Genomic DNA, 20,465 nt, shown 5'->3' with positions numbered 1-20,465 from the left:
GTAATGAAAAATGAGAATTTAGATTTTATGTCAATTGTAAAATCAGGGTTTTAAACTGAGCACAAACACAGCACGTGCTGCCTTACCAGAATAATTGTGTAAACCAGGACCCAACTCACCAGTCTAACGTTTTGCTGCTTGCAGTACCAGGCAAGGGAGAAACACCTATTGCAGAATTAATGCCAGAAAGTTTTTGATTTCTCAGACTAACAAGGAAACTACACATGTGACAGCATCACTGCTGGCTGCACAGAATTAGTTTACACCAGCTGGATGTATTTTAATATTATTTAACAGCTACTGTAAACCCATGATGTTCTTAACCCCTTGCTCAAACTTCACTAACTCCATTGACTGTTCCAGCACGACCATTGCTGTTCCACATCTCAGCCTTTGCACAGGTTCTTCAACAAGAGTTTAATGGTAGAATTCTCCAAGATCAGCTAGGAAAACTATCTGTGTAACTGCATCCTGTTTGACCCATTTTCAAGTTTTCAGCATCCCTGACTCACTTAGCAGGACTAGCTCGGGGGGGTTTTATTGACACAAAAGCAAATTTTCAAGAGTAAATACTGATGAAAGGAGTTCTAGTATTAAAGTAATTTTAAAATATTGAAAATCAAATCAGATACCATCAGCATTTGAGAAAAATGAGTGATTTCTGAGCTACTTCAAAGAGAGCTAGGCAGAACATGCATTTTAGAAAAAAATTTATTTAGACATCTGTTGCTCTTAAATTACAAAAGTTAAAAAGAGCACGCAGTGCACTGACACATCACCAATTACTTCTAAAGCTGTTTTAAGACATAAGGTGGTTTCTTCCAGAGAACACAACTCAACATGATCCAAACTCAACTATCCATTTCTCGTATTTCTCAATGTCCGCAGCAGAAACAGATTTAGAAACTTTCTTCAAAGCTATTTCAAAGTCTTCCATAGTTGTTGGCATGTGCATTTCATCTCGGGGAAGATTTCTGATTTCTTCTGGTGTCAAGCCTTCAATACGCCTCCTCATAGCCATCAATGATGCATCTCTGGTCAGGAGGGTAAGAAAATAAAATCATTATTCAATGCAGGATGGTGAGTTCAGTTGTTTGAAAGGCTCAACACAGCATTCCAGTTAAGCTGCTGCATTCAAAAAGATTCAATAAAGAACTGTAAACTTTCATGGGAATATCTCCAAGTGCTTGTACAAGCTACAATACCATGTTATCCATATTTTTCAAACATGGCATTATCCTCATGGATATCTGAAGAGCTACTATTCATAGGCTAAGCAAAAGAGGTAAAGACAAACTGACTGAGGTAAAGACAGGCTGCTGTCACTGCATGCCTTTGATGTAGCTGCTTTTTAAACAGGAACAAGGCAATAACAATTTCACTCCTCCTAGATATAGAAGGAGTAGCTGGAGTGTTTTGAATGCTTCCTGGTTTGAACAGGAATCCCACTTCAAAGATGGGGAAGTCAACAGTATGTACCTCCAACCTCTACACTCAAGAGCTAAATGTTAAATAACAAAATCTGTTCTGTCTGTAGCTCCTCAAACTTCAGGCCTTAATGAGCACTAAGCACTTTTACAAGTGTGCCATTTTCTTTAGTGTTAGGTTTCACTAAATTGAGATTTCCAGCAGTAAATCTGGTGGCAGCAGGTGATGAGCTAGTGAGGTGATAATTAGGTAACACTGGAAGGCTGAAGTTCCTGCCCATTCATTGTTACAGATCCAATAATAACAAGAAAACGCTGCTAATCTAACAGTATAAAAGATGCAACTGTAATCTTGGTGATATCACAATAGTATATTGTGAAATGTCAGAAGGTGAGAATGCAAAGAGAGAAAAACTTAAACCTTGTCTTCCAGAAGGACTTAGAAAAATGGTTTGAGCATGTTCTGTTTCAGTACCATCCCCTCCTGCTAAAGGAAACCCTAACTGTCAGACTTCAGGAATTTAGTAAATAACTCACAGAATCACAGAATATTCCAAGCCGGAAGGGACCCACAAGGATCATCAAGTCTGACTCTTAAATGAATGGCCTGTACAGGGATTGAATCCACAACCTTGATATTATTAGCACCATGCTCCTGAGCTCATCTCAGTGTTATTTAATAAATTAAAAATCTCTTAATACAGGAACTAAAATTTCAGAACAACCAAAAGATTGTCTTGTTGAACTTCATCTCAACCAAGTATCACCACCCTTCACTGTTAGACCATCATTTGTAAACCATAAGCTATTGTTACACAATGGGTTGAGGGGACATTCCATGCATCTAATTTGCTTGCAGACAGCAGTTAAAAAAACTAGAAAGTCCAGCAAAAACAATCCAGCCAACCAACCAACCTACAAGCCCATCATACACCTTAATACACTGATAGAACTGAAGTGCAGCTGCCACCACTTCCTTTTGTGAAGTCATTTTATGGACAGTCATTCCAAACTGAGCTCCTGGTGCTTTCTCAAATGTACTCTTGGTGCCTGAAGAAGCACCAAAACCCTATACAAAAACCAGGCAGCCAGCCACTGCCAGACACAGCAGGGACCAGTTCTGTTTAAAGGCCTTTCAACACTGACAGTCCACCCAAAACAATTCAAAGTTAGTTCATACTCACATCTAATCTGCAATTTGGATGCATTTTGTATTTCCTGGATTTTAAAATGTAGGTTCACCTTCATTTCCCCCTGGTTATATGCTGACTGCTACCAACTGTAGTGTTACCTCTGACTAGTTCTCACTCTGGCTCAGCAAACTTTGGACTTCACCTCAAATTCTTTAAGATAGGAGGGTAATTTCAGTAAACTAGAGCTCTTGGCTTGTGTCACTAGGAAGGACTGACAGAGTAAACAAGTCTGAACTATACCCTGCTTCTATCCTGAGAGCCTGAACCATAATAAAGCACTTTTAAATCATCCACATCTTTTTGTCTCAATGGAATGAAACAATCATATCCAAGAGCTATTTCTCCTGACACCATGAACAAAGTGTAACTACACAATAATATGAGTACTTTCTTAGTGATTTCAAACCATGTACATCCAAATCTCAGTTCATCTGGATTTCTGCTTGCTGCCACCTCAGTCATCACTTCAGAAATGGCCACAAATAGAAGATTCAGATGTAGAAGTTTCAGATGGTTTTTTTTTTAATAGTATTTGTACAAAGGGGGTTTGGTTGAAAAAATAAAAATTAATTATGCACAAATACATACACACATAAATTTCACTGAAAAACATTACAAGTATTTTCATTTCTAAAATAATTGTATTGATAGTCAGTATAAAATTAATTACAAACAACAAACACTGAACAGACTGGAGGAGACAAACTGCAGCTAAAATGCACAAAGCAGCAGACCAAATAAATTCTCTATCATATAACATGAACCTATTAGCACAAACTCCTTTCAAAGCAGAACCAAAGATCAAAAGAACACCAGAAATTCAAAATCTACAAAATGAAACAAATCTCCACAACACAGATTCAGAGCAACTAACATACCATTCTTTTCCCAGACAGTGCGCAAGGTTTGTTCAGGAAACTCTACTGAGGCTCCAAACTTTTAGCCCAGCCTGCAGTGGCCCTGCTGACAGAGCCTTGGTGGCAGCTTTGTGTACAAGCTTTGCTTTCATCCCTGTGGCACAGCACATTCCTCTCAGCTGTGCTGACACTGTCTGCAGAGCCCCATTAAGAATCTAGGCGAGAAACGGAGCCGCGTTGGAGGGAGAAGCCAGAGGTGCTTTTACTCCTGCTCTCTCACCCTGCTCAAAGCCCACACAGGTTGGGCTGGAACAGCTGGGAGCTCAAGCCTTGCCCTGCCACGCTTCAGTGCTACCTCCAAAGCCTGAAAGCAGCGTTACACAGGCACTCATCACAACACAACAGCATCTAAGCAGCTTCAGTTCTCTGTCCCCTATTGCAGGTCTCAGAGCTTGCCACTGCCACAGCTGTGCAAGCGCAAGTCTTTGATGCAAACAGGACAGCTGACACTCATCTCTTAACAGATCAGTCCCCTCCTTCCCTTCCCCATTTGTCAAAGAAAATATAAGGGAAGAATTAGAAGATATTTTTAGTCAATTATTCCAGGAATCTAGGCTAGAGAATAGGCCCACAAACAACTGTATGCCAACAGTACTGAGGAGACCGGGAAATGAAGGAGGTAGCAGAAAACTTTAGTCAGTCTCATCACAAAACCAATGTGCTGGGTACACAGCTCTTGCACCATCACACAAGACTGCACACCTTTTCTGTATCATGAAAGAAGAAAACTCCATGGTTTTACTTTAGTTATTCCAACCTATATCACTGTTGTCTCTCACATGGATTTCTGCAGCAATCATATAGCCCAAGCAGAATGACTGCAACTCCACAAGTTAACCATCCTCTGGATAATCCTCATGCATGGAATTTAGTCTATATGAAGGAAGGTGGAATTTTACCTAAATCACAACTTATTAGATTACTAGGTTGCAACTACTCTTCAAATGGAAATATTAATGCAGGATTTCACCCTTCAGCCATACATAAAAGACAAGTTACAGTCCATTTTTATCCAATAACTTTAATCATGTAAACTGGCCACATTACAAACAGTTTTCCCAAAGTTTGCAGCAGTAGTAACACAAATGATGCAATGTCAGCTTACCTGCATACATTGGTAATGTCTGCACCTGAATAACCCTCCATCTTCTCAGCTATGTTTGCAAGGTCAACATCATCAGCCAGTTCCAGCTCTCGCAGATTTATTTTGAGGAGTTCCTCTCTACCTTTGGCTAATCAGAGAAAAGAAAATTGAGTCTGTACAATTTCCTCTCTGAAGATAAACAATAAATTGAAGGAGGATAAGAGGGAAGAATGAGAAAAAGGATGCTGTACTTGCTACAAGGGTAAATGTTCATGTTTAGATTTAAGCTGGTCCCTGAATCCATAAGTGAATTTGCATACATGTATCAATTAGATTTTTAAACCCAGTGATCAAAACTAAAGGAATGTTGATAAAGTTTAGATTTTAGAATTTTTAACCACTCCTCTCCCCAATTCTTCATACCTGATGGTAAAGGAATGTAAATTCTCTTTTCTAGTCTCCGTCTTAGGGCTTCATCAATATCCCAAGGAAAATTAGTAGCAGCAAGTACCATGACCATCTTAGAAGGATCCTCATTTTCAGTAGCCCCCCCAACACCTGCAGTCCAGAATAGAGGAGGTAAAATATACATGTTTATTGAAATTTCATGTATAGAGAAAACACTTCTGCAGTATTAAAGCAGAACTGTACTCTATTGCACTTTAATGAGCCCAAGCGTAACAGAATCACCAAGCGCAACAGAGTTTGCTTTTTCATCTCTGTGACAGCCTGCAAGCATGAATGGAAGCCTGGCTTGAACAGCAGCAGGGGCACAGGACACTGCTCAGACCAGGAAGTTCCTCCCTATCATGGCCAGAATGGTTTTACAGCAGAATTGTTTGTACTTCTGCCACAAGAGTGGTTCAGTTTTCACACCGACATCTTGTGGCAGCTGGTGAGGAAACAAAGCAACGCCCAACACCACCACCACACCAAAAACCAACAAACATCCCCCACAGTATTCACCAACAGCCACACCAAGGCAGCATGACTCCCCTAAAAGGTGCCCTCACTTCTTAAGTCAGGCCAAAGGTTTCATACGCACAGGTGGACTGTGCAAACTGCTGAAGTGAATGTTTCAATTTGGTGGACCAAATCACAACTTCTTAGAGACAGAACACCTGAGTTTATAAACACTATGAATCTGTTACAACAGGAAGAAGGTAATTTCATTAAAGTTGCTACTCTCTATATCTACTGCTTTTGCTCAGAACAACAGGATTGGGCTGTGGGATAGCTGCTGTACCTAGTCTGCCTGAGAGTCTGCATATAAAACACAATTTATTAATGCCTAAGTAAAAGGATGGAAATAGTTCTTACTAATAAAATCAGATTATGTACATACTTGATATGAGAACAGTATTAGAGCTCTGCTGCTCTTTAAAGACAAAAATAAAAGGGTACAAACATCAGAGAAGGAGAAATAAATATGCAAATCTTCTGACTCATGGAATTCTATCACAAAGCAGTCCATAGATTAGCAGTTCTCAGTAGTTCCTTTCCGTCTCTCTGCTCCCCAGAATATGAAATGGAGGCTCTCTGTAGCAACTCTGCATTGTTACCTACTTTTGAACTTCATTGATTTGTGAAATTTTAGCCACATATTTGTAGTGAAATCAGTGTTTTAAAATGAAAACTCTCCCAACCACTTCTATAAAACAGAAGATCTTCACTTGTTATTTATATTTTTAGGAGAAAAAGAGATCCCAAAGAAATGAAATGTAATGCTGCTTTTGAAGTTAAAATAAAAATAGGTAACAGTTCTTTTGAAGCACTTTTTACTTAATTTGGAAGAAGTGAGTGATATGCCAGGCAAAGACTGAGAGAAGCAGGTTTTTTTTCTGCTACTCTTTTGAAATCTTGTATTTTCCACTGAATCTTCCTTATTCTGAATCACTAATACAAGATCATAGCTCAGAGGCCAAAAGATCATTAAATAATGTCACTTGTGGCTGTTAAGCCCCAATTTCATGTACAGCTTTTGAAAAACTGCTTCTGAAGAATGAAGTTTTCATGGGGTTTTTTTTGGTTTTTTTTTTTGTTTTTTTTGTTTTTTTTTTTGGGGGGGGGGTTTGTTTTTGGGTTTTTTTTTTTGTTTTGTTTTTGTTTTTTGGGTTTTTTTTGTTTTTTTCCTCCCTCAAGTTTCCTCCAGTCCAGCAGTTCCCAGTGATCAGGTTATTTACCATCCATCTGCACTAGCAGTTCTGCCTTCACACGTCGGCTGGCTTCATGCTCCTCTGAAGTTCCCCTGCGGCTACAGATGGAGTCTATCTCATCAATAAATATGGTTGTTGGGGCATAAAATCGAGCCTGGAGAAAGCAAAAGATAAAGCACAAGCTGAAATAGCAGTTCACTCCCATTTAAGAAGTAGCAGCATATTCAGAGCTGAGTAATGATGTATTTACCCCAAGTATCAAACAATCCCCATCAATCCCTCTCAGACCCCAGCCCTCAGGTACAGAGCAGCTGTGCATTCATTCAGAGCCTTTGAGTAGAAGGGCTTTTGGCAAAGTTCTGTAGTTGTTAGACCTCAAAACAAACATTTCATGAGCTATAGGCTGTTTCCCACATTAGGAGTAACATTTTAAACTGTGAAAGTCATCACAGATTGCTTGAATAGTATTTCAGTTAAAGCCAGATGAATGTTAAGCTGGGACATGAGGACATGGAGGCTGTCCAAGAGACAGGTCAACTGCAAAATAACTGACCTTTTTGAAAACAAGAGCATTTAAAGACAAGGATCCAGGATAATAAAAGCTATTGTATTAGAGCAGTTGAGATGCTGTTCATTGTGTTATATGCATTTTTGACCCATCACATTAAATGAGCTGGTATCCTGCCTAACAAACTATAATGTAAAAGATCTTTTATTTCTTGCCTTTTCTGACTACTGCAATTTTACTTCTGCTGTCCCCTTCAGTACTGGGCACCCTAGTAAACACTGCACACACTGGTAACACATGGGAAAAAAGACAACTATTTTCTGAGTATTATTTCAAGTATTATGTGCTCTGAAGCCAACTACAGTTTGGAAGGCCTCTTCTTTTAACCACAAACAAAAAACCACCCACAAAAACAACAAAGCACACAATCTAAATAGGGTTCTCACCCAGAAGGCAATTAATTCCATCCCTAGATTTCCATTCAAGTCTGTTCTGCAGCACTCACCAGCTTATAGTGAGCTACCTCTAATGTAGCAATCTAACCCTGAAAATAAAAGACTACCTATTTTTCAGCTTTTATAAATCCATTTAGGAATAATCTTTAAATGCAAATGGGCAAATCAGAAATGCCCCAAGCATTCCAAGCTTGGAGAGCTGTTTATATATGCTATAAGTTTGAAACCTTGGTAAGGTTTCACTGTTCCAAAGGTGATTCTACTTCATTATCTCTCTGCTCACGTTCAGATATTTAAATCACCATTTCAAACAGCAGACGAACAAGTTTCTCAGATTCTCCTCTGTATTTTGAGGTAAGTGTGGAAGAAGAAACATTGAAAAAAGTTGTCTTGCATTCAGTGGCTACAGCTTTTGCTAGGAGGGTCTTTCCAGTACCAGGAGGACCAACCATCAGCACACCCTATAAAAATGAAAAAGAACCACGTTGACAAGAATCAAAACAGAGAATTTTACAGTTTGTTTAGTGTAATAGTTAACTACTGGATGTAAAATTTCCCTTGAAAGTTATTCAAAGGTAGGTAATTATTGTCATTGCTCACTAGCAAACACCTAGCTGAAGAGAGTGTGCAGGTATCTGACTGACATCTTCATTTTGTTATTACTTACAATAAATTTTTACAGTTGTTCTGTAACTCAAACACAGGAGGAATTTATTTAAACTCTACAACATTTGAAATTTCTTGCTCTGCCAAGACCCAATCTCTAAATCCTACTTCTGATCACAGGAGCAGATTTTTTCATACCTTCCACGGTCTTCTAATCCCCTTGAAGAACTCTGGCATCCACATTGGTAAAACTACAGCTTCCTTAAGCAGCTTTTTGGCTTCTACTAAATCAGCAATGTCATCCCTGACAAGAAATAGAAAATTGTTTGACAGATTCAGACAGCAGGCAAAAGAATCACTCCACAGCTCAAAAAACTGCACAATTAAACTTATTGTTACACATTGGTTCTCCCATAAATAATTCAGGAAAATGAATTAGATTTATGTTCTAAAGGCAAAAGCCTGTAACAGCTACAATTGACATCTGCCTGGCAGACTCCGGATGGATGCAAAAGCAAAAAAACCCATGAACTATTTCATTAGAGCAACACTGTCAGTATTCAGAGAAAGACAAGCAGAAGAAAGTAGGTTGGTTAAACTTGGGCTAACTACCAATTATGCTTTCTTGTTTTGCTGAGAGGTTGGATGTCCCTGAAACTTAAATAACATCTTTCATTGTTACAAGAACAACTTGCTGAAGACTAGTAAATGGAGCAGAATTAAACATAATTTTTAGAATTATTTTTCAGAGTTACAAAAGTATTAGTTCTTAGATACCTTATAGGCTGGTCTTGTTTCCTTGAAAGCAACTTTCAGGGCATTCCTCTTATCAGCATGTGCCCAAGTAACATTTTGGTTTCAAAACACATCTATATGAAGAACTAGTTTAAAATCTGAAGTAGTAACTTAAGATTCAGTATTAAAACTGAAACATATATTTAAATATTAAACTGAAATACAAGGCAGTTGCATGTACAAAACACAAAGCGTTTTGTGGGACTGTTTTTTTTTTAAAGCCTACTTTATTTGCTAGAAGAATTTTGCTCATTTAATCCTCACAAAACCACCTAAGCTTGGAAACATTTGGAACACAAAACAACCTTTACATAAGGTTTATATTAAACCTTTATATAAGGTTTAATATTTAACACGTTTATGTAAAGGTACTGGCACAGGGTTATATTTTATACTAGTGGCCACATTACATCCAGCAACATTTCAAAGGGTTCCTATATTGACATAACTTATTTATTAATCAGTTTTCTGTCTTGATATACCCCAGAGTAGGAAAACAGATTTTCAAATAAAGATACACTGATAGAAATTAGAAACTTTTACACTGAAAAAGAGTATCTCAAAAATTGATCTTAGGACTCTCAGAAAATTGTGAGAAGCTTTGTATGGCCAAGTTGGACAAGACTTTAGGCAACCTGATTTAGAGAAAGATGTCCCTGCCATGGCAGGGGACTACTTTAGTTGATCTTTAAAGGTCCATCAGCCCAAACTATTATATGAATATATGTGGGAGAAAAAAATTTTTTGAGTTCTAGAAGTATTCAACCACATAAAAAGTTTAGTTGCCTGTTTAAAGGCAATAAGGAAAACCTGTATGTACCTTTTTATATGTAAGTATCTGTTAAAATACTTAATTCTTGTCATATCACATGAGAGGAAACAGAAACAGCTCAAGAGATTAGCAGCAGTACTCAAACTTACCATCGGATGTTGGGATTCTGAGAAATGATATCTCTTTCCAAAGCTTCTACTAAATCTTTGTCATATCCAGTACTATCAAATTTCTTTGGTTCAGACTCTGAAATCTCAGATGTGGATTTGTTCTACATATAAAGGATATAACAATGTAAATACATAACAAAGGTCATGCTACTAATGAATTTTTACCGTAAGTCCACAACAGCATCGTATTTTTAGAAGGTGGCAACATAAACCAGCATGAAAATTATGAAGCATCCATATTACAGCTGCACTGGAGGATGGATCTGTGTGTTTCACCCAGATTTCTGTACTGCCCTGGTTCCATTTCCTTCTCCCCAAAGCCAGCATGTTGTACTGATGCAGTTTCTTTGTTTTGGTACCTAATCAAAACCCTATACACCTATCCCAGTGTAACAGTTTCTGCCTCTTGTCCCAAAGAAATCTGAAACTATATGAGACACAGCAGGGGAAAATTATGTGTAAGACTGGACCACAAAGTGTCACAAATATGCCATGTATGTGGGACACAACAACAAAAAAAATTAAGCATGACTTCCATATGTAGAATGAGCAATGGTGATCTGCAGGGAGACCACAGGGGTAAAACCAGAGCTAATTAACTGATACAGAAGCATGGACATGAACAGCAGAGAAGCAGCTCTGCAGCAGAATCAAAGCAAAGAAGCTACATAGTTGAAAGGGCTCAAACAGCAGAGACCATGCAACTGAAAGGAAATAAAATGCACTAGACATACCCTGGTTTTATACATTTAACAGCAAGCACTGGTGATGACAGAACAACTGTAAAAGAGAAAAAGAAACCTATCCTGTCTCTCTGTGGATATATTTGATGGGGAGAGGATTATCACTCAGAGGCAATCTAATTTAGCTCCTACTAAAAGTAGTAGCTTACACAGCTAAACAATTCTACCCTCATAGATTATACTACCTCCACAGGCCATGACACCCTGCCACAACTTAAGGCTGCTGAAGCTAACAAACTATTGCATGGATATTTGATTTATTTAGACCCTGGAAAGCAATGAATCTGCTGTTTCCTGTATGGTCTCTTACCTTGGTCATCTGCTAAATTTATGGTGACCAGAGCACAAAAATTAAAGCACTCTGCCAAGAACAGATCATAATTCAAGTATACAGGCATTTTGTTCATTTACAACTAAGAGAGTATGGAGCTAGCAATGTATCTCAAAAGAAAAAAAAAAAAGAAACAAAAAAAAGGCACGGGATTGTATCTAGACAGTTCCTAGTATCCCCAGAGAGGGAGACTCCACAACCCCTCTGGACAACCTGTTCCAGTGTGTGGTTACCCACACAGTAAGAAAGTGCTTCCTCACGTTCAGGTAGAACTTCCAATTCCTGTCTGTTGCCTCTTGTCCTATTGCTTGGCATCACCAAGAAGAGCCTGGAAATACCTTCTTGGCGCCCACCTTCAGATACATTTACCAGATCCCAACTTCCCAGAGCGATTGCTTGTTTTTAATTAACCCATAACCAACACTGTGCACAAAGAAAAGACACCTTACAAGGTGAGATTCAAATCAGCACACTGACGTGAACAGAAGAAACATTTTATAGGCATTTTATAATACAGTCAATAGTAAGAAAGCACAACTGAGCTTCTCAACTCCATGAAGTTATTTTCCAGCTTACCTTTTCCTCTTTTCCTTTGTTTTGCTGATCCTTTTTTTCCCGGCTGCGGACTGCCTTCCCTTTATCGCTGGGGTTCCGAGAGGACGGGCGGTGGGAGCCCCTGGCAGCTGCGCTCACACGGTTGCTGTGCCCTCTGCAGTCACTGCACGGAGCAGACTGACGCTTCCTGGGTCCGGGCGAAGGTCTGGTTAGTTGTAACATATGCAAAAGCCTCAGTGTAAAGCCACTGGTGAGCAGCACATAACCAAATCAGCTGGCTACAAACTGAAAAGCCACATGGCTCAAGATAAAAATCTGAATGTCAGAAACAAGACAGGTATTTTTAGATAGTGACTGAAAATCCATTTTCCTTGTGCCACAAGCTCAGGGTTCACCTGGTTAAAACAAGTGCCATGCTTTTTATATTTCATCAGTAGAAGTAATATGGACATCCAAAAAAATTAACCAGCAAACAATAATTTGACAATAAAGCTAAAGTAACCTAACAACCACTTTCTGTCAAAATGCACAGCTCTGTGTCTGCTTTGCACGTACTCTTGTCTCCTCCTTCATGCTACCACTGGCATGTGTTAGAACTTCTAGTGAACCAAGTCAGATAGCTACTCACAAAAAAACCAAACAAAAACCACTAGACACACAGAACAATCTCTTTAGCATCCTGAACCAGCTAATTAACACCAACAGATACAAAAGTGAAATAAAAACTCAAAACCAAAAACTAAACAACTCGGGCAACAGTGTGTGGGGCGAAGAACCTTGACATCAGTCAGGACTTATGTAAGATAAAACCCTCAGAACATCCACCTGACACCTCCTTCACCACAAATGGTGTCAAGCTGCTGGTGCGAGTGTTACACACCTAAGCTCAATAGCAAGAACTACACCACAACAGGCTGAAGTCCAAGCACACTTTGTCCTGATAAATATTAATTTAGGTCTCCGCGTTTCCTCTTACCTACGTTCAGCAGGTACTGGCAAAGACCAGACTTCTGCATCGTGAGCTGGTAATTCTTGTTGTGAGGCTTTCAATGGAGTATTGTCTAGTTTAAAACTCTCCAGTGTTTTCATTATATCTTTCACATGCTTAGCTTCCACACTTATCTCCTGCCAAACCTGATTCAAAAAAAAAAAAAAGGTAGATTAAGCACATTGGAAATAAGTTTGTAACAGTCCTCTGTTCAAGCCCATGAAATGCCTGGATGGATTCCACAGGGTTTAATGAGCTACCTAATTCTACTTCAATAAACAAGAATTATGCACATTAGATATTAAGGAGGTTTTTCTGCCTTCCTCAGCACATTAAAAGAACAAACGAAGAGATTTTGGATTAAATATCAAAGAGACTTTTGACAAATTTTGCAGATTTAATAGGTATGACAGAACCTAACAGACTGAATATCAATCAAAAGTATCAACCTCATAGGCAGAATATCAATGAAAACAAAAGAGAGTTTTTGTTGAGGACAAATTATCAACTTGCTGTTAAGGACCTTAGTCCCACTAAAACATTGAGGGAAATAAGACCCTAAAGATACCAGGCTAAAAAACTTGAGCATAGCAGGGATACTCATCAGCATAGCTGTCAGGGCAGACAGTGCCCTTGCTCCTCAGAGCCATGTTCCACTGACTGTTCTGCCACTGTCAGACAAAGAAGTCATAAAGATGACTTAAACAAGTCTATGTAACAAAAAAGAAGCCTATATGTAACAACACTAGTGTATGAGACTGGGGTAAGTTTTTTTACATTTTTGTTTGCAGTAAGATAGGCAATTCCTGCTACTTCAATGCTTTTCCCTCAAAATGTGCCAGAAAAGTGCTATTTACCTGCTGCCATTTCTGTTGCAGATAGGTATCTCTCACAGAGTACAAATACTTATTCATTTGGTCAAGAACTCCCTGGTAGTAGACCATGGCAGAGTCGTAATTTCCCAGTAAGGCATATTCACGGGCCAACTTCACATTCTCAATGATCATAACAAGGCTCATGTTCAACATGAAGCTGAAAAAAATTAGGAAATATTAAAAAAGTAAAAAACCAACTGAGGACTGAAACAATTTTTTGCAAGTATTTTCATATGCTTATTACCTCATTTGGCATATCAAAACATAGAAGCTGAGAAAACACTGGTTACAAAAACAAGGTCTAAAATGAATGTCATACATATAAAATGCTAATTGATGTTCTGTTAGTAAAAATTAAGCTTTTCACATCACAGCTTTGTTTCTTGTCCTGGAGATTCTGTCAAAAAGCCCATGTAAGATGTGCAGACTTAAATGCATTATTACAAGTCACAGTTGTATACTCTCCTTACCTCTTTCTTCTACTGTAAGATAAATTACTATTTTACTGTGCCTGGCCTGTCTTGTGTGGTTTAAAAAAAACACCAAACAAGCAATAAATCAAAGCCCTTCTTTCTAATGCATTATCTTTCATTAATTTTTTTTTTTACCTTAACATCCCACGCATGTGAGTTTTAATAGTCTGATTTTGCCTTTTGGAAAACACTATTCTTCCATTAGCTTCATTTTACAATTCTTCAATTTTATTCAATGTTTCTTTAAAATAAATATCCACCTTCCACGCCCACCTTGCACCTTCCTATAAGCTTCATTCTTACACCTACAAAGAAACCCCTGAAAAACATCAAGGCTCTTTAAGTTAACACTGAAAGGTAAGCAAAAGCCACAATTAAACATTTAGTGTGCAACCACCCATTTTATTTAACACATTGTTCAAACCATGCTGCTTTTCCCTGTCAGTGGTGCTTGTTTATGGTTTTTGGAGCAAACATCATAGACTGTGACTACTTCCACTTTGCAGTCCTAACAGAATCTGCACTTTTAGATTAGAATAGTACAGAAATATTATTTATACAAGTACAGTGTAAATAGAAGCAGTAGAAGTAGACTCATTCTTTACAGTGCCATTGTCCCTGTGGGAACAGTTGTCCCACATTATTGCCAGTGTCTTACATACCCCAGTCCCTTCTTCTCCAACACACTCATGCTTTCTCCACTTGTCTCTTACACACCAAGAATTTCCCCACTCTCCTCATAATTTCCTAACCAGGCACAGAAAACATTAAAATCAGCAAAAAAACACGCCTGCAACAGAGTCATCCTGCTCTCATTTTGGTACCTGTACCCAGTGCCAGGAAGAAGCAACTGCAGACAAGCAACTCCAGCTAAGCCCTGGGATGAAGCACACTTGATACAGATCAACTATTTAAAGAATGTAAGAGGCACTAAATTCACATGCGCAATAAACAGACTTAGGGCTGAATATATTTCAGGACCAGGTCAGGGTCGAGATCAGACAAATCATCAGAGGTTTCAGAAGCCACTCTTTGCACACACCTGCCAACCTATTGCTAAAATGTGAGCTCTCCATTGTAAAGAGGGACTGCTAGGTACAAATGAAACATTTTAGGGCTTTCACTCCTTTTTCTGTCCCCTTCCCAAGTAGTTTCACACACAGAAACACAGCTCAGGCATTCCTGAGCCAACATCCTCTTCTTTATTTGCTTCCTTCCTCTTCTTTCCCCAGCTTCCATTAGAGCAAATTAGCTGCTGTCAAAAATTTCAGTCCAGAGCAGCAAAACTCTGGCAGCAGCAGAGCTGAAGAGGGGCCTCTGAGAGCCCACAGCCATCCCTGCAGAGGGGACCCGTGGGGTGAGCAGGGAACCAGCTATCACAGAACCTGCACGCTGTAATCTCACCCCAGCCAGACACTCGCCCAGCTGGCCATGATGCCTACAAGCTGATACAGTCAATGTCACCGCCAACTACAAAGATTAACATGTCCCAAGCTAATTAGGCTTTGGAGACACAGTTTGGCTTGGGAGTTTTGTTGGTTTTAACCTCAGGAGAAAGAGCCTGAAGATGTTTGTCAACTGCTGTATGGATCATCACACAGATGTTAAAGTTTTCCCTGCTGTATTTAGGAGCGAGCTTTTCCACTCCTGCTCCTCCTACCAGATACACCTGTTTGCCTGTGCTGAGAATTCAAACCGATGACTAACACTGCTGAAATCACAAGTTGAGCAAGATGCTAATAGACATTTTAAAAATCAAGTAATAACAAGTTACTAAAACTAAACTAGACTTTTAAATACAGAGGGAAGTCATAGGTAACTTTTTTCACTGAATGCTGTAGAGCAATCCAAGCAGAACAGCAACTTTATATATACAGAAAAAGAAAAAAAAGTTATGTAAGAATAGTTTTCATCTGGAAATGTGAAAATAACTAGAATTAGGAAGAAAATAACAACAACACTAAAGAGGCTAAGTCAGAAACATATGAAAGCTTGGGACCAAAAGGATAGCACTGTACATAATAAAAGAGTCAAAGATATTTTCAAGTTAGAAAGGGCAGAGAATGTAAGGACAGAAAGCAGAAACGGAAATGTAAGCAGACTAAGCTAGCAACTTGTGGGAAGAAAAAAAAGAAAGAAGAAGGTGCTTAGTCAAGCTTATAATACTATTGGAATCTACCTGTGTCATTAGTACTACTGAAAATGCAAGATAATTTGGTTTAAACTAGAAAACCAATTTAATTTGTTGCTTCATCTTGACTCATGAGAGCAAAAGAGCTTGAAGTGGCTTCCAAACACAAGGCTCTTGAGTACAAGAGAGGCAGAAAAAGCTGCTGGCTGTGCTTATATCTGGACGTGCCACTGCTGCTGCCACAACTTCAGGCAGCTGATACACTAATGAGAGTCCATGGGTCTGCAGCACTTGTAAGTGAAGATGGTGAAGCAGCTCTAAGGGGGTAAAAGAAGAGTTAGAGTACTAGTCTGAAAGTAGATTGAAGTTTGTGGCAGAAGGTGACAATATACTGGGGCAGCTCAGCAGGGTGGAGGACATGGGAGAGGCATGACTACACACGAATCCAGAGTTAAACCAGAACTGAAGGGATTAAAACTCTCACAAAACTAATCCTGCACTACTTAATAATCTTTAAAGTATTTACAAATACTTAGCAATATCACACGTGTTTACAAATACTTGGTGCTGTCACGTAACAGGATGTCAAAGCAGCACTTATCAGCCACAACCTTTCCATGAATCATGACCAGTGAAGTTATCTATGTTCCAACAGTCACTGAAACAGAGAAGAGCTCATAAAGTTTACAGTGAACAGGATATAAGGCAAATAACCTAAGCACTTTGTCTTGCAAGTTTAATTCTTCACTATGTACAAACACACAGACTTCACAAGAATAATTGCTCTTCACACCAGCTGTGGGTATATAAGGTTCCCTGAAATTAACCCACCTCTAGTTACAAAATACATTTTATCATTTGCTCCAAGGACCTAAAATATTTCTGGAGTATAGAACAGCCAAGTCCAGCAAGGGTTGAACCTAACAAAAGTTTGAGATCCCTACAGCTTGTGAGAATTAGGTTTTGGAACTTATTTTTGTATTTCATTTGAAAAATACCAGCCATTATCAAGAACCATAATAACCATTATCAAGAAAACCCTGGGGATACTTCATGTTTTCCATAATAACGTCAAGAAATCATCAGTGGAAATGACTGTAAGTAATTTCTGCTCAGTCATACGTTAGAATCCAGGAACACTGCATCAATCCCATAACACAAAGAAGTCCGCCAAACTTTAAAAAATAAAAGAAGAGATTGACTGATAGTGTGTCAATTATCGTGGTGGACCTGCTGACTGGAAGGCACGAACTATACATGGAAAATACTTTCAAGGAGTTCTTCGCTCCAACCTTAATGTCTGGACTAAGCCAGAGCCTGAATTTTGGCAGAGCGCACATGTTTCCATTATTTCAGCCTGCTACACAGGCTCTGACATCAAAGCAACCCTGTAATATTTGCAAAGTTCTCCTGGCAAGCCAGAAGAGAAAAAAACACCCCAAAGTAACAGCTTTCAGGAATCAGTTTTTGCTGATGACACGATGGCCTGCATCACCTCCGAGTTCCCTTCCACCTTTAATACTCTTCTCCATAACATCCACGGCATGCAACATTTGGTATCAACAAGTGACTGCGTTGATTCCTAGGGAAGGAGAGCTGCCAGACTTACTGGATACTAAACAAAATGGTTCTCGTGCAGTTACTGTATTTAACAGTAACAGTTAGCAGAACAACCACCAGCAGCCACAAACGTAAGTATGGCTGGCAGTGAGTGGAAAACAAAAAACATTACAAAAATCAATCAACAGGTAGAGATACATGGGTGGCAGGTAATTTTATGTTTTCCAAGCAAAGCCTTTCAGAAAGCTTTATTAAACAGGCTTCTCCCCACTTCATGGGGTCTGACATTCTTTTTGACGATCAGTGTTAAATTAACAAATTTCTCTGGCAGTTTAGAGAGGTCCGCGGCTGAACAGAGATCTGAAATTACTGCCTGCTATTTCAGCTCCAGAGAGAGCTTCTCTCTCTCTGGAGAGAAAACTTGCATCATCGCAGATTACTGCACATTAACAAAAAACTCCCAAACAACAAAGCAGGTGGAGGGTGAAGGGAGACTTAGGAAGCAGAGCTCCGTGCCTGGGCCAGTGCCAGCAGCCCCCGGAGCCCAGCCGGGAGCGCCGGCCCCACACCTGCGAGCAGCGGCAGCCCCCGACAGCGCTGCCCCGTGCGGCGCCGAGCACGTGTGAGCCACAGCCCCGACACAACGAGCTCCGTGGTCACGGCTGTCGCGACAGCAACCCCCGTGTTCCCTGGCCCTCCGGCCGCGGGGCAGAGCAGCCGGAGCCCGCCCGTGCCCAGGAACCCTCGGGGTGGCCCCGCCACACGGGGCGCAGCTGTGGCCCCCTGTCCCGGGCCCGCCTGTCCCTGCGGCCCGGCCGGACCCCGCGGGCCCCTCCCGCTCACTTACTCCTCTCCGGAGCTCGCACCCGCGGCGGCGGCAGCAGCTCACAGCGGCAGCAGCCACGACCCCTCCAGTTTTTCCGCCCCCTTCCTCCCGCAGCGGCGCTGACCCCGCCCCGGCCCTGCCCACCGCCTCCTCCCGCCACCGCCGCCGGCAATTTTTGAAGGCAAATCCGGCTGCGTCACTTCCAGCCTGGTGGGACGGGGGGAAGAAGGTCCGCGCAGCCGGACCGACAAGGAGGTGGTGTCTCTTTGAGCGTTATGACTAAAAGCGAAGAGGTGGTTTGGTTTTAAATGTTAACAGCGGGGAAAAAAAAAAAAAAAAAAAAAAAAAAAAAGAAAAAAGCGGCGAGAAAAGAGTAACTGCATTGGCCGGGAATCGAACCCGGGCCTCCCGCGTGGCAGGCGAGAATTCTACCACTGAACCACCAATGCTTGTACGGGAAAAGTTTCTGCCTCCATAAGTCGAGGGTGACAAATGCTAATTTCTCTGTCCTATTACATTCGCTTGGGATTCCGTCCTGATGATCGAGAGCGTTCCTTTGGCTATTTCTTTTCCGTAACTCACAAATGTGAGTGTTGCCGAGTGAATAGCAAGCACCCACTGTTCTTTGCTTGTGACTTGTCTGCACCTTTTCAAGCTTTCATAGATGGTGTCGTTCTGGGGAAGAAAATGCATCTGAGTGTGCTGAGGAAAACCTGCTGCCGAGCGGAGTCAGACCAGGAAACTGCCCTTAAGTGTCCCTGATGCAGCAGTACCTCATCACCTGTCTAAATAGACTCAGCTGCTTAGCAACAAATAGGATCTAAAGGTTGGCCACAAGGCAGGAGGTTTATGATAGTCCTTCAGGTGAACTCCAAACCCCCACAGCAGTATATCATCCTTTAGTTAAATGTATCAAATCCATTCTTACTCGTCTTGTTATTCTATTTCTACCCATTCTTAAACTGGCAGTTTTAGTCTATCCTTTAATAAATGTCTATGTTTAAAACAACCATTCCTACATTGCTTCAGCTGTAAAGACACAAAAAGCTGCTGAGTTTCTAAAATTTTAAGTGTATCACATCACTTGATTGATGATAGCTGGAGAAATTTCTTTTCTCCCCTTTTAAGGTGGGCTAATGAATAAAGAATGGTGCTGTACTTCCACAACCTCCTCCCCAAGCGTGGAAGGATTAGGATATAACTCAGTCTCTCCAATAACACATTAGTTCCTGCTTCAGCATTTTGAGATGTGCATGGATTTTCACAAAGACAAATACAGATGAAAGCTGTGACACATTGCCCTCTTAAGTAACAGCTTCACAGTACATAATGTATGAATAATAAATAATAAAAATATTATTAATAATAGTAATTAATAAGATTTACTTATTTTGATGAAAGAGGTAGCAGAGGACAAGGAAAGAACACCAACAAGTTGAACTCTTGAACATCAACATGTATCCTTTTGAGAACAGGTTACAAACAGGAGGTGACATCCAAGTACAATAGCATTCCTGCTCTTACACTTGTGCCATTTTATTGTTAAACAGAAGAGCTGCTGCAGCATGAACGGGACTTGTAGAGGAGGGATGTGAAGGAGGAGAGAAAAATAAATGCAATTGGGCAATAATTTTTATATTTCATGTCTGAATAGCCAAAATAACAATGTGATTTTCACTTCTTATAAAGATCCAGTGTGGGGTTTATTATTCCATCAAGTGTTACACTACAGACACCAATTCTGAGAAAACAGGAACAATTTCAATAACTCAGGAATGTCACTGACTACCAGTAGCCGATAATTCAGTCAGGCTGCTCATGAGAGCTGGAATTCCTTCTCTTATTCGAAAATAACTTTTAAGAAGGTGTCAGTGCAACCACCCACTCACATCCCATCCCC

At 40.1% G+C, this 20,465-nt stretch overlaps 1 protein-coding gene and 1 non-coding gene across 6 annotated transcripts; both read right to left on the bottom strand.

Annotated features, from left to right (window-relative positions):
• Positions 1-693: 693 nt before the first annotated feature.
• KATNA1 (katanin catalytic subunit A1) lies at positions 694-18,663 on the bottom strand. Of its 5 annotated transcripts, none has more exons than XM_036381321.1 (12): positions 18,587-18,663; positions 14,184-14,367; positions 13,558-13,732; positions 12,689-12,846; positions 11,734-11,917; positions 10,063-10,184; positions 8,545-8,650; positions 8,043-8,201; positions 6,805-6,931; positions 5,045-5,179; positions 4,643-4,769; positions 694-1,034 (listed from the first exon to the last, which is right to left on the bottom strand). In XM_036381321.1, exons 2-12 carry the CDS (start codon positions 14,198-14,200, stop codon positions 836-838), a joined length of 1,509 nt encoding a protein of 502 aa, XP_036237214.1. In that variant the 5' UTR covers positions 14,201-14,367; positions 18,587-18,663; the 3' UTR covers positions 694-835. The 5 variants fall into 5 exon arrangements, 4 of the variants coding, with proteins under 4 accessions (XP_036237214.1, XP_036237216.1, XP_054370426.1 ...); XR_008508296.1 differs by lacking the exon at positions 18,587-18,663 and adding an exon at positions 3,499-3,692 and having other exon boundaries at positions 964-1,034; positions 14,184-15,796; XM_036381323.1 differs by lacking the exon at positions 14,184-14,367 and having other exon boundaries at positions 18,587-18,649.
• A 280-nt stretch (positions 18,664-18,943) lies between these two features.
• TRNAG-GCC (transfer RNA glycine (anticodon GCC)) lies at positions 18,944-19,014 on the bottom strand. Its single transcript has one exon. It is a non-coding gene; the product is annotated as a tRNA-Gly (tRNA).
• Positions 19,015-20,465: the final 1,451 nt, after the last annotated feature.

This window comes from Molothrus ater, chromosome 3 (assembly GCF_012460135.2).
Source record: "Molothrus ater isolate BHLD 08-10-18 breed brown headed cowbird chromosome 3, BPBGC_Mater_1.1, whole genome shotgun sequence".
Taxonomy (NCBI): domain Eukaryota; kingdom Metazoa; phylum Chordata; class Aves; order Passeriformes; family Icteridae; genus Molothrus; species Molothrus ater.
The sequence above is the reverse complement of the archived record's forward strand: the minus strand, read 5'-3'. Positions and strand labels throughout refer to the sequence as shown.